This window comes from Artibeus jamaicensis, unplaced genomic scaffold (genome assembly GCF_021234435.1).
Source record: "Artibeus jamaicensis isolate MK-2021 breed Jamaican fruit bat unplaced genomic scaffold, CSHL_Jam_final contig_387, whole genome shotgun sequence".
Classification (NCBI taxonomy): Eukaryota; Metazoa; Chordata; class Mammalia; order Chiroptera; family Phyllostomidae; genus Artibeus; species Artibeus jamaicensis.
In genome coordinates, this window is record NW_026521812.1 from 41065417 (window position 1) to 41078704 (window position 13288).

General features: G+C 35.1%; 1 protein-coding gene across 6 annotated transcripts in view; it reads left to right on the forward strand.

The window, feature by feature from the left end:
- Window positions 1–13288, forward strand: part of SNX14 (sorting nexin 14) — a 91153-nt gene that overhangs the window by 46202 nt on the left and 31663 nt on the right. For 4 of the 6 annotated variants that reach the window (XM_037143827.2, XM_037143828.2, XM_053664754.1 and 1 more), the window contains 5 exons: window positions 5348–5503; window positions 5863–5987; window positions 6478–6536; window positions 8673–8699; window positions 10937–11069. In XM_037143827.2, the coding sequence (XP_036999722.2) occupies window positions 5348–5503; window positions 5863–5987; window positions 6478–6536; window positions 8673–8699; window positions 10937–11069 (500 nt within the window). The remainder of the gene's footprint in view (window positions 1–5347; window positions 5504–5862; window positions 5988–6477; window positions 6537–8672; window positions 8700–10936; window positions 11070–13288) is intronic. The other 2 variants (XM_037143824.2, XM_037143829.2) reach the window with 1 other exon arrangement.

Below are 13288 nucleotides of genomic sequence, written 5' to 3' on the forward strand. Positions count from 1 at the left end.
AAAAAAGGTTCCTTCTGTTCCTTATTTGATGAGAATTTTATTATGAATAGATAGTGAATTTTTTAATGCTTTAAGTGCACCTCAATAACGTATTTTATCGTCACCAAGTTATTCCTAATTTTCCCCTATTATGGTACTGTAGTGATGTCCCCTCTTCATTGGTAGTCTGTAGTTTTTCTTAATCTTTATTGCTAGGGGTTTATCAAATTTATAAATATTTTTGATTTGCTAATTTCCAGATTTTATTTTTAGTATTTCTGTTCTTTTACTGACCTTGAATTTAGTTTGCACTTCTTTTTCTGCTTTAGGCTAAAACATTGATGATTAATTTGTACTGCCAAATTTTTCATTAGTATAAGCATTTAAAATTATAAATTTCTTTCCATGAATTGTGATAGCAGAATTCCAAAAAATTTTAAAAGGTGTACTTTTTATTGTCATTCAGTTAGAAATATGTTCAAATTTTTGTGTTTATTCTTTGACCCTTGGGTTATTTTGAAGTGTATTGTTAAATTTACAAAGACCTGTCGATTTTGAAGTATTTTACTGTGATTAATTTCTAATTTAATATTGTACTGATGGGACAACATATTTTCTATGGCTTTAGTCATTTGAAATTTATTGAAACTTATTTTATAGGCCATCTATATGGTCTGTCTCAAGGAATGTTCCATGTACATGTGAAAAGAATATCTGCTTTGCCGTGTTGGGTAGCGTTCTATAAGTGTCATTTAGGTTAAATTTATGGATTGTGTTCAGACATTCTAGATTCTTTTTGATTTTTAATTGATTTGCTACTTTCCCCCTTTGTTTTATTAATTTTTTCATATATTTTTGTATTCATCTGTATTTTATTTATTTTTCTTTTTGTAAAGTATATACTTTTTTAAGATTTTTTAAATTTATTTTTAAAGAGGGGAAAGGAGGAAGAAAGGGAGGGAGAGAAATATCAGTGTGTGGTTGCTGCTTGTGCATCCCCCATAGTGGATTGGGCCTGCAACCCAGGCATCTGCCCTGACCGGGAATTGAACCAGTGAACCTTTGCTTCTCAGTCCAGCACTCAGTCCACTGAACCACACCAGCCAGGGCTTTTTAAAATATATTTTATTGATTATGCTATTACAGTGGTCCCATTCTTCCCCCCCACCCCTTTATTCCCCTTCTCCCAGGACACCCCTTCCATCTAGCATTTTCCCACCTTAGTTCATGTGCATGGGTCGTATATATAAGTTCTTTGGCTTCTCCATTTCCTATGGTATTCTTAACCTCCCCCTATCTATTTTGTACCTGTGGGTTATGCTTCTCATTCCCTTTTCCCCCATCCCTTCCTTTTCCCTCTCCAATAATCTCTCTCCATGTGATCTCCATTTCTGTGATTCTGTTCCTGTTCTACTTGTTTGCTTAATTTGTTTTTGTTTCTTTAGGTTTAGTTGTTGATAGTTGTGTTTGCTGTCCTTTCACTGTTCATATTTTTATCTTCTTTTTCTTAGATAAGTCTCTTTAACATTTCATATGATAATGGCTTAGAGATGAATTCCTGTAGCTTTACCTTGTCTGGGAAGCACTTTATCTGCCCTTCCATTCTAAATGATAGCTTTGCTGGATAAAGTAATCTTGGATGTATGTCCTTGCCTTTCATGACTTCGAATACTTCTTTCCAACCCTTTGTTGCCTGTAAGGTTCCTTTTGAGAAATCACCTGATAGCCTTATGGGAACTCCTTTGTAGGTAACTGTCTCCTTTTCTCTTGCTGTTTTTAAGATTTTCTCCTAATCTTTAATCTTGAGTAATTTTGAGACAAATCTTGGTGTGCTCCTCTTGGTGTGCTCCTCTTTGGGTCCAACTCTTTTGGGATTCTCTGAGCTTTCTAGACTTATATGTCTATTTCCTTTGCCAAATTGGGCAAGTTTTCTTTCTTTCTTTTTTTTTTTTTAAGTTTTTGTTTATTTATCTTTAGAAGGGAAGGGAAGGAGAGAGGGAGAGAAATATCAATGTATGGTTGCCTCTTGCGTGTCCCCCTGCTGGGAACTGGCCTGCAACCCAGGCATGTTCCCTGACTGGGAATTGAACCGTGATCTTCTGATTCACAGGCCCACACTCAATCCACTGAGCTATACCAGCCAGGGCTGGGCAAGTTTTCTTTCATTATTCTTTCAAATAAGTTTTCAGTTTCTTGTTTTTCCTCTTCTTCTGACATCTATGTGATTTGGATGTTGGAATGTTTAAAGTTGTCCCAGAGGTTCCTAATCCTCTCCTCATATTTTTGAATTCTTGTTTCTTCATTCTGTTCCAGTGAAATGTTTATTTCTTCTTTTGTTCCAAATTGTTGATTTGAGACCCAGTTTCCTTCTTTTCACTGTTGACTCCCAGTGCATTTTTATTTCACATTGTATAGCCTTTACTTCTTTTTTTATTTTGCATCCATAACTCAATCATTTCTGGGAGCATCCGAATTACCAGTGTTTTGAACTTGCATCTGATAAGTTGTCTATCGCCTTACATTTAGTTCTTTTTGTGGAGTTTTGATCTGCTGTTTCATTTGGGCCATTTTGGGGGGTGGTGTAGCTATTATGTTGTAAAGGTCAGATCCTGAAGTATTCACCAGGGTGGGGGCAACCCACTTTGTGGTGTTTTGGCTCTGTATGTGGGAAGGGGTAAGAGAGGGAACAGTGTGCTTGCTCAGCTCTCACCACTCTTTTAAGAGGCTAGCAGTTTCTTCTCCCAGTTTATCCGCATGCAAATATGGGACCACCCAGTCCACCAGCCCCTGCCTTGCTGGGAGTTTTCCCCTTCACAGCTACACATCTCCACCTCTCCTTCCAGTCTGGATAAATGTTTCTTTTTTAACTCCTTGGTTGTTGAACTTTCATACAGTTTGATTTTCTGGCAGTTTTGGTTCTTCTTTTTGTTGTGTGAGGAGGTGAAGTGTATCTACCTATGTCTCCATCTTGGCCAGTACTGTAATTTTTTCCATGTATTTTGAACTTTATTTAAGATTGTTTTGTCTTCTTGAGGAATGTATCCCATCATGAATATATTATTATGCTCTTTATCTCTGTTTTGAAGTTTTCTTTGTTTGATATTAATATAGCTACACCATCTTCTTTACATTTGAGTTTGAATTCTATATATTTTTGTAGACAATTAAACTGTTTAATGTATTTCCTGTAAACAGCACATAGTTTAATCTTTTAAAAAATCTGGTTAGATAATCTTTGCCTCCTAATTGCAGTCTGCAGGACATTCACACTTAATATTATTATTGTATGCTTATTGTTAGATGTCCTGTTGTGGTGTTTTCTGTGTGTTTGATATATTTGTTTCTTCTTGTCTTTCTTTGAGTTACTTGAATATTTTTTAGTATTCCATTTTATTTCCTCTATTAACTTTTTTGTCTCTTCTGTTTTCTTCTTTCTTTTTTTTTAGTGTTTGCTCAGAAATTGCATTACATGTCTTTCATTTGTTGCAGTTTTCATTTAAAAATATTTTATTGCTTCAGAACTGATATAAGAACCTCAGTATACCTCAGATTACCCACTTCCTGCCTTTTGTGCTTGTTACTGTTGTAGGTGGGAATTACTTTCTTCCACATGGTCACAAGGAAAGCATTCCAAGGATCCATGCATGGGAGATTGTAGAGTGCAAGGTGGTTTATTCATGTGGAGATAGAAGCTGCCCCTGCTAAGTTTCCCATGTCCTATCTCCCTGTGTAACATCATGGAAAAGGTTCAACCGTGTCTTCAGCAAGGCTGAAATAAAAATCATTGTCCAGAGTTTCTGCTTCATATTTAAGTCCCTTGGAGCCTGCAGGTGGCTGCTAAGCAGTCTCAATCCCCATTGTGCCTGGCACCAGTCTATTTCAGGCTCCTTCCTGGAGCCTGCCTGTGGAGCCGGTACCACTGTGGGCCATGTAGCTGCTAGGGCTTCATGGCCGCATGCATCCAGGTGAGAGATTGTGCGAACGAACTGGGTGAGAGCATCACTGGGTGGGCAGGAGAGAGAGAGAGCTCCTTTGTTCCCCTGAGGTTATATTAGCTTGGGTTGGGATGGACCACGTGCCCTTTCAAAAGAATGAATGAACTTCACAGGCTTTCACAGGCTTTGGATGGGCCACCTCTCAACCAATCCATTCTTTCCTTAGGCATACTGACAGTCCTCTTTGGTCACGCTCATGCACCTTTCCCTGCACCATTTTGACTTCTGGTGTGCATGTGCCTGTTTTCCTCTGCTTCAACCTGGCAACCTAGTACTGGAGGGGGAAGGGAGGAGGCTTAATCCTGTTGGCAGAGCACAATGCCGTAATCCCCCAGGCATGAAGCTGTAGCAATCAGGCTCCTGTTTCCGAGTTTATTAAGCTCAATGCCTAGTACCCTTTGCTCTTTTTTCTTTTATCATTATCATGATTTTACAATTTTCTCTTTGTTTTTGGTTTTGAGTAATTTGACTATAATATGTAGTTTTCTTTTTATTTATTTTGTTTGGATATTACTGAGTCTTGGATATGTGGTTGGGTGTCTTCCATCATTTTTGAAAATTCTTGGCTGTTATTGCTTCAAATATTTTGACTTATTTTTTTCTGTTGCTTTTGAGACTCCAGTTATATGAATTTCCTATCATCAAAAATATCTTAAATATTCTGTTGCTGTGTTTTAAAGCTCTTCCTTTCTGTGTTTCAGTTTGGATAATTAAGAATTGAGGTAAAATCTATATCAATAACTCTTGTAATAAAAAAGTCAATATTTTGTCTGTCCAACTATTCTTGTTTGTCATTTTAGGAAAAAAAGACATTTGCAGAGTCTCAGCTCTATCACTAGTCTGTAACCTTCACGGTGGAAGGAATATTGTTTAAAAGCTTGGCTGCAACTTAAAAAAAAATCTCTTAGTTTTCACTGTTGTTTAGTGAATCAGATTTTAAAATCTGACACTTGGTATAAGAAATTAATATAGTATGTTCTTTAAAGAAAATTTTAGATAAAAATTAAAATAAGAAAATTTTAGAAATGTATTTACTTTTTCTAAATTCTAGAAAAGTTGTATTGTTATGCAAGTATTTATATATCCTATAATAGTGTATAAATATTTGAGTCTTTCTTTCATCTAAGTAGTGATTTTACTTCCAATTAGTATTTTTTAATTAGTTTTTATTGATTACGCTATTAGTTTCTATTGATTACGCTAATGAGAACTCTCCCATCCAGTTAAGTCTTTAAAAAAACTTGAAATGATGAACTGTTTGTTTATAATTGCTGCTTTTAATATTGATTACAATTAGATTGGGGCATGAAGTTTTCATGCAAGTTGTATATTAAAATAATTCACTTTTTTCATACTCTTTTCTAATTTGCTAGAGGAATTCAATGATAGAATTTTGCGACCAGAGTTATCAAATGATGAAATGCTGTCTCTTCATGAGGAGTTGCAGAAGATTTATAAAACATACTGTTTGGATGAAAGTATTGACAAAATTAGATTTGATCCCTTCATTGTAGAAGAGATTCAAAAAAGTAAGTCAAAGATGATGGATGATGAGAATGAATTCTATAGCTTTGTACAGTTTTCAGAGTTGTCTCTTGTATCCTGTTTATTATTGCAACAGTTGTGTGAGACACACAGGCATCCATAATCTTACTTTACCAACTAGATGAAAGCTTTGATGAAGAAACTCGTTCATAGTTCATATAACTAATACTTGCCAGAACTAGAGTTTGGTTATTCTAATTTCTCATTCTAGTGTGATTTCTATACCTTATAGTGGATTTTCTATAAAACATGTTTGTATGCTATTTGACTATCATGAATTTTAAACTAATATATATTTATGCTATTCATAAACAATTTCTACAATGTAATGTTTTAAAAATAGTTGCTGAAGGCCCATATATAGATGTTGTGAAACTTCAAACTATGAGATGCCTTTTTGAAGCATATGAACATGTACTTTCTTTGTTGGAGAATGTGTTTACTCCTATGTTCTGCCATAGTGATGAGGTAAGTCAAAATATTAATCTTGTTTGATGATTTTTCTGTAAAACTTAATAGTGGCTTTGAAAGCATTAGATGAATAATTCAAATAAAAAGCAGAAAAAACATTAATTAGGAAACTGAATGCTCTTTTTATTGTATAACTTAATAGAGATTAAAAGTTAATTTGTAGAAACAATTTCCAATGCCAAAACTGTGTGTGTGTGTGTGTGTGTGTGTGTGTGTGTGTGTGTGTGTAGCTAGGTAGATTGTGACCAGATTGCTCTACCTCATTTGCCAAATGCCTGAGTGGCTTGGTGGAACTTTGTGGAAATAGAAACCTCATTTTTGTATATACGTAATTTATAGACCTATGGAAATCAAGTGCGATATTTTAATCCTTACTGTATTTTACAGTAAGGATTTAAATAACATTTTCTTTAAACTGGAATGTAGTGTGTTAAAATAACATTTCAATATTAGATATTAGTTTAATAAATCACAATTATTTTGGAAGTATTTCAGACAACTTTTAAGAGGTGCAGAATCACCAACACGAAACTCAAAATTCAACAGGTAGGTATATTTAATCATACGTATCTTTTGTTTTTTTACATGTTGATGCTAATTCTTCTGTGATAGTATCATTATCTTTATTAGCTATTTTTCAGGTTCTATTGCTACGTAAGTAGACAAGATATTTTACTAAGGAACTGTAGAGCTATTATACTACGTATAGTAACACATGGCCTGAAACTTTTTTACAAAACTTTTTAACAAGATACACACCATTGCCTCGTTAATCTCATAGTTAATACGTATTAGTGTTTGATTATCTACTTTATGGGAGACTATGGACTGCACACATAAATAAAATACACAGATAACTCAATTTTAGACAGTTCCTCTGCCCCACATCCCAGTGAGTACTTTAAGGAATAGAGTACAAAAAAGTAGAAGGATTTTTCTCCCTTTCCTTTCTGACTCTCTAGAAATGTAAGTGTGTAGGCAGATGATCTAAAGAAAGATAACAGAAGAGGCGTTTTATCCATTTATAAACTAAATAATGTCTTGATTTGTATTTAAATTGTAATATGTACAAAATTGACACTGATATCAAATCCAGAAATGTATATACTCACATTGCTCAGCACCTTCCAGTTTGTCTGAGCAGGAATCTAATAAATATATAAATAAATCGGAAATGAGGTACAAAGAGTAAGTTGATAGAAAATGGAGTCATTTTATAGATAGGTAGTGCTAGGGAAAATGTGAAAATCTTAGCCATGGGAGAAAAAGTGTATTGCATTTTTTGACATAACCAAGGATTGTAGAAATACTGAATATTTCAAATGTTGAGTATTTATTCTTAAATAATGCTTCAGTATAAGTAGTATACATGTAATAACTTCTCTAAAAGGTAGAAAATATCTTTTTGATTCTTTGTAAAATTATCACTTCCCCCCTAAAATTTATATATTGCAGCCATGAAACATTGACTTCAGTTTACAGAAGTCCCATCCCTGCCTTTTAAAATAGCATTCTTTACCCAATCCATGTGTCTCTTCTTTCATTTGAATACATTTCAAACCTTTTATCAAATTTCTTAGCATCACTTAAGAAGCAGGTAAAACTTCTACCTGTTTATAGACTCAGGGTATTTGGAGTACATACTAGTATATTAAGCTTAATGAAACTCCAATATAGGACCATTTAAGGCGAAGTGGTTCTTTGATCTTGCAAGCACGCAGGGTAGCTAAATCCACCAAGTCAGGATTTAGCTAGAAGTTAGGACCCCAGGCAGGGGTCCACTTTGAGAATACCTGGTTGCCTCCAACATATTAATGTACTAATTTTGCTGGCTTTAAAATAGAAAATAAACAGGGAAAAAAATATGGGTTTTTTTCTTTCTGAGTACTGATTATGTTCTTTTAAAATAAAGTAAGTTTTTCTTGTTATTGACCTGACTCTAATATTAACTTTCAGTCTTATCAGGACTTTGTTTAATGACTCATTTATGACTATATAGAATAAATAAAAGACTTTGTTTATATTATTTCCTTGAAAAGTTAGTGTAGCATTGCTAATTTGCTGTTAAGTGACTTAAAATATGTAAAATATTTGTTCATATATTTTGTCAATTTTCTATTTAATTGTATCTTAAAAGTAAACTTTTAATGCATATTGTTTCATTCTATACTGAAAACTCAATGTAAAAATATTTAGAGATATTCGTTAACTTTGCTTTTTAACTTAAAACATACTTTTTAAAATATGCAAACTAAAAATGTGTGAAGCATGCATAATTTTATTTAATACAGACATGAATTTTATGCTGGAAAATACAGGTCTGCTTTCTGTGCCAAGTTTTTGGTAGTATCTGCATACTTTCCACTGTGTCAAACAAATGGTATGCCTAAATGAGGGCAAAAAATATAAAATTATTTTCTGACATATTGTGTTTTTAAGAACTTCTTTTTAATGATCTAGAATTCATGCCCCAAACTCCCTCAAAACAGCCCTCATATTTTGTTTTTCTTCCCTTTATCATGTTATTCATAAGAATTCATTCCCTTTTCAAAGATGAATGTTGTCCACCCGTACCTTTTAAAGCTTTTAAATTTTGTTTTGTGTTCTAAAGTGAAACTTGTTTAATATCTGGACTTTCTCTCTCCCCTTTCCTTATATAATTTCACATATCTGTTATTGCAGAGGTAGCCTAAGTTTGGATGATTTTCGGTAAGTTTTGAGACAGCATGTGATTCTTTTCAGTATGTTATTTGTGTAAGTCCAGAAGGAACACCCAAAGCAACCTGAGTACAACTAAAAAGGAAAATAATGAAACATTGTGTTATTACTGCCTTTAATATTAGCTAATTGGGGTATCTTTTAAAAATTAACCTCTACTTTGATTATTGATCACATAGGGGATTATAGATCCCCTATTTGAAATAGCAGTATATTCTTATGTCATCATAAAATAAAAATGTCAGTATAAAAATGAAATGATAAAGCTAGTACCTAGCTTTTCAAGGTTATTGACTCATTTTTTTGTTATTGATTTTGCTAAATTACTTTTAGAATTATTGGTGTTTAAAGAATTTTTAAAAGCAACAAATACAATATTTCTGTATTTCTGGGCATAATCACAAGTGAGATATTTTAGAAATAGGTCATAATTCAAAAAGCCCAATTGTTTTATGGTCTATCTGGGTTGTAGAGACTAGAATAATCTATCTAAATTCTAGATGTTTAGATTTGAATAATATTTTGTCAACATTTTTCTTGTTTTTGGAAACATTTCTATCAGAGAGAATTGTGTTTACAGTTCTGGATTTTTAAAAAACACTAATTGCATGCTTGCTTAAATGAAATAATCTAGTTTAGTACTTTTTTTACTGTTAAATACTTAATTTATTATTAGAATTTTTCCAGTTTTAAAATGAGTTTGATCTGCTCCTTGGACATGTATAATATGCGCATGTTGTTATATAACTGGTGTGGTTGAAGCTTGATCAGTTTACTTCTAGTTCTGTAACATTATTTTAGTAAATTTTGCTTGTAGAAATTATTGCTATTCATTGAGCATTCAAAGCAAACTTTTAGGGATTTAAAAGTAGTCATTTTTATTTGGGTATCTGTTGTAAGGGCAGTAGTACATAGTGAGCATGAGTTTTAAATTGGATAAAAATCCAATTTAAAAGCCCAGGATAAAAGTCCTGGGAGCTTGTTATATTATGCTTTTATTTATTGAAACGTGGAGCAGTAGGCTTAAATAGAGGAAATTTGGCTTTTTTGTAGTTGTTTTCTAGGTGTTTCTGCTTTTAGAAATTTACTTTTGAAAAACATGACAAAACCAATACATATTAGTTTATTATGAGTAATAGTCGTACATGGCAGAGCAACCTGCTTTCTTAGGCTACACTTGCTTTTATTCTTATACTCAGTACTAACCCTTCCCTTTGGCATTTTTTTCTTTTTATTATTTTTGAAGTTACATAAGATGCATTTTATACTGCACTTTTTATTAAAACATATTTTGCTTAAAAACTTTCAGTCATAGAAGACAGATTTTTTAAATTAAATTCTGTCTAAAATGAGTACTGAGGTCATAGTTTTATATATTTTTCTTTTTTTAATGCAGGTTGTAGCTTTTGTTTATTTTAAAGATTGTATTTATTTATCTTTAGAGAGAGGGTAAAGACGGGAGAGGGAGAGAAACATCAACGTGTGGTTGCCTGTCCTGCGCCCCCTGTTGGGGGTACCTGGCCTGCAACCCAGGCATGTGACCTGACTGGGAATCGAACTGATGACCTTTTGGTTGGCAGGCCAGTACTCAACCCGCTGAGCCATACCAGCCAGGGCGAGCAGTACAATTTAAATGGATACTTCACTTTGAACTTTGTCTTACAACATTAAAAAAAAAAAACTAAGCCCTGGCTGGTGTAGCTCAGTGGATTGAGCGTGGGCCTGCGAGCCAGACAATCTCAGTTCGATTCCCAGTCAGGGCACATACCGGGGTTGCAGGCTGGTTCCCTGCAGGCCAGTTCCCATCAGGGGATGCATGAAAGGCAACCATACATTGATGTTTCTCTCCCTCTCTCCTTCCCTTCCCCTCTAAAGATAAATAAATAAAATCTTTAAAAAAAAAATCTATTATTGCCATACCTGTTATGTATGGCAATAATAACCATGTACCACTAGGGGGCTCTCATTTTAAAAACATTTTAGTTCAGTTAATGTTTTAAAGTAAAATAGGTAAATTTCAAATATTTGTTAATAAATATTTTCCCATTTATGCCTCCACTTTAAAACTTTAAATCTTTTCCTTTGAGATATTTTGCCAGTCTATGACTGAGAAATCTGAAAAATTATGTTAGCTATAACTTCACAACTATTTTTCTTCATTATTATTTACAGTAAACTAGACTGTTGAGATAATTGGCTTGTGATTGATCCATTTTTTTTATATTTAGGAGCACACAGAAAAGAGGAGAATCATTTGGAATCAGCAGAATAGGTAGCAAAATTAAGGGAGTATTCAAAAGTACCACCATGGAGGGAGCAATGTTGCCTAATTATGGTTTAGCTGAAGGTGAAGATGACTTTGTAAGTAAATATTCTTCAGTGTGATCCCTGTATAACTTCACACTTACAATGATATAAAATAATTGGATATACTCGTTATTTTTCCTCTTCTTTATCCTCTTTCCTACTTCTTTTATATTCCCCATTCTTCCATCAGTTATTACAGTTTCATGGTGCTAATCTAATCTTTAAAATTCCTGAGCACTAAGTTACTGCTTACTAAGGCCAGAATGGTTTCTGTTAAGCTGAGTCAAACAATTTACCATATTTTGTTTAGGCTTTAACTTCATATCCTGATCTTATCCCTTTCCAACCATATGGTCCAGACATACAGCGTTGTTCATAGATGTCCTAAACTCTTGCTCCTCAAACTGTGACGTATGGGTTATTTGTATTAGCATTACCTGGGAGCTTGTTATAAATGCAGAATCTCAGGCTTTATCCTGGACCTACTGAGTTATAATTTACATTTTAATAGTTCATTTATATGTATATTACACCCAGCATGCTTTTTTATATCTCTAGAGTTTGGCACATGCTGTTCTTGAAATGCCCCCCAGTGAGCCCTGCTGTGAGTCCCCAAGAATTGCACATTTCCTCCTTTGTACTCCTATTAGATCATATTTAAAGCACGCACTATAGTGTATTTGAAATTATGTGTTTATGATTGTCTTTCCTAGGAATTAGTGAGTTCAATAAAGGGAACTACTGTCTTATTGGTACTTTTTATTCATTTAACAAATCTTAATTGAGTTCAAATCTTCATTGATTTCAAATCTTCATATTGCCTTTTAATGACTCTGAGCATTGGCAATAAGATAATTAACACATAGACTTTGCGGAAGAGTCACAAGATGGCAGTGGAGTAGAAGGATGTATTGTGTACCTCCTCACAAAACCAAACTGTAAATAAAACTAAAGAGGGGAATAGTCACCCGAAATAAACTGAAGACTACCGGAAAATGAGACTTTTAACTATTCATGGGCAAAAAACACCATGAAACTGTTAGAAAGGGTGAGGTCATTAAAGGGGCTGGTCCTGTTCACACGGGCAGTGGGCTGAGATGGCAGTGTGGCAGTGGGAGCTTCCCCTTGAGGGGAGAAGCTGGGACCGCAAAATAGGCTCTCAAGCACAGAGCATCAGTGCCAGTATCAGATGACCATGTAGCATGCAGCAATGAAAGACCATGGGGTTTTTCTCTGCCAGAGAGAGATAAGACCTGCTGGAGACAAAGCCACTTTTTTCCCTAATTCTTAAAGGGGCCAAAGCACAGGTTTTGTGTTTGCAACCACTCACCTTGGGCCCCAGTGAAGGGAGGGAAGTGCACATTGGAGTCATGTAAGGAAAGTGTGAAGTAGGAGGCACTGGGGAGGGAAGTAGAGGAGTGGCTCTGGGTTTTTCTGTGCTAGGATATACCTGGATTCCGCAGCAGTCATCTTGCTTGAGAAGAGCAAGAATCTCCCTGGAGAAAAGCAATTACCTTACCCTGTGGGATATTGCTTACCCCACCCTTCCTCTGCAGTCTTGTTCCCTCTACCCCACATCTTTTTTCCCTTTTTATGGTTTTTTTGTTTTGTTTTATGTGGGTTTTTTCCTTTTCTTTTTTCTTTTCTCCCATCCTGCATCTCAACTCCTGTTGAGGAATCAAGAACCTACAGAGTCTCAGGGGGTGTCAGGAGAAGCTGTAGGGCACAGTCATTCCATATGCTTTCCAAGACAAACAGACTGACAATTCCCCCTCATGGGAGAGGCATAGAAACACCACTCTAGTGTTCAGCATACTCAAAATTTGGCTATGGAGACCCCACTCATTTGCCTACAAGGGGCTCTGCCCTGCCAAGTCCTGGGAAATAATCCCAGACAGACTCAGACTAGTGGCTCAGGGACAGGGACACATACTCACCATCTTTCCTGAAATCTAAAAGGCATGTGCCATGGGAGATCCAAGAGTCCCATCTCCCCTAATTCCAACAGAAGCCCTGTCAGTAGCAGTTGGGTCTGTGACTAGTTTAAGACTGACAGCAAGTGACAGAGACAGGCAGAGGCAGATCCTATGGTGACTTGGGATGTTTGCTGACACACCCCTTGACCCAGTGTTGATAAAACACAGCTCTGCAGAGCAGCTTGGCCTATCCTGGGAGAAGCCAAGCCTGGGGATATCAGTTACAAACTGTGGATGACCTGTAGCTTTGAATGGGCTGCCAAGGGCTAGACATGGACAGTACCTGACATTGGCATA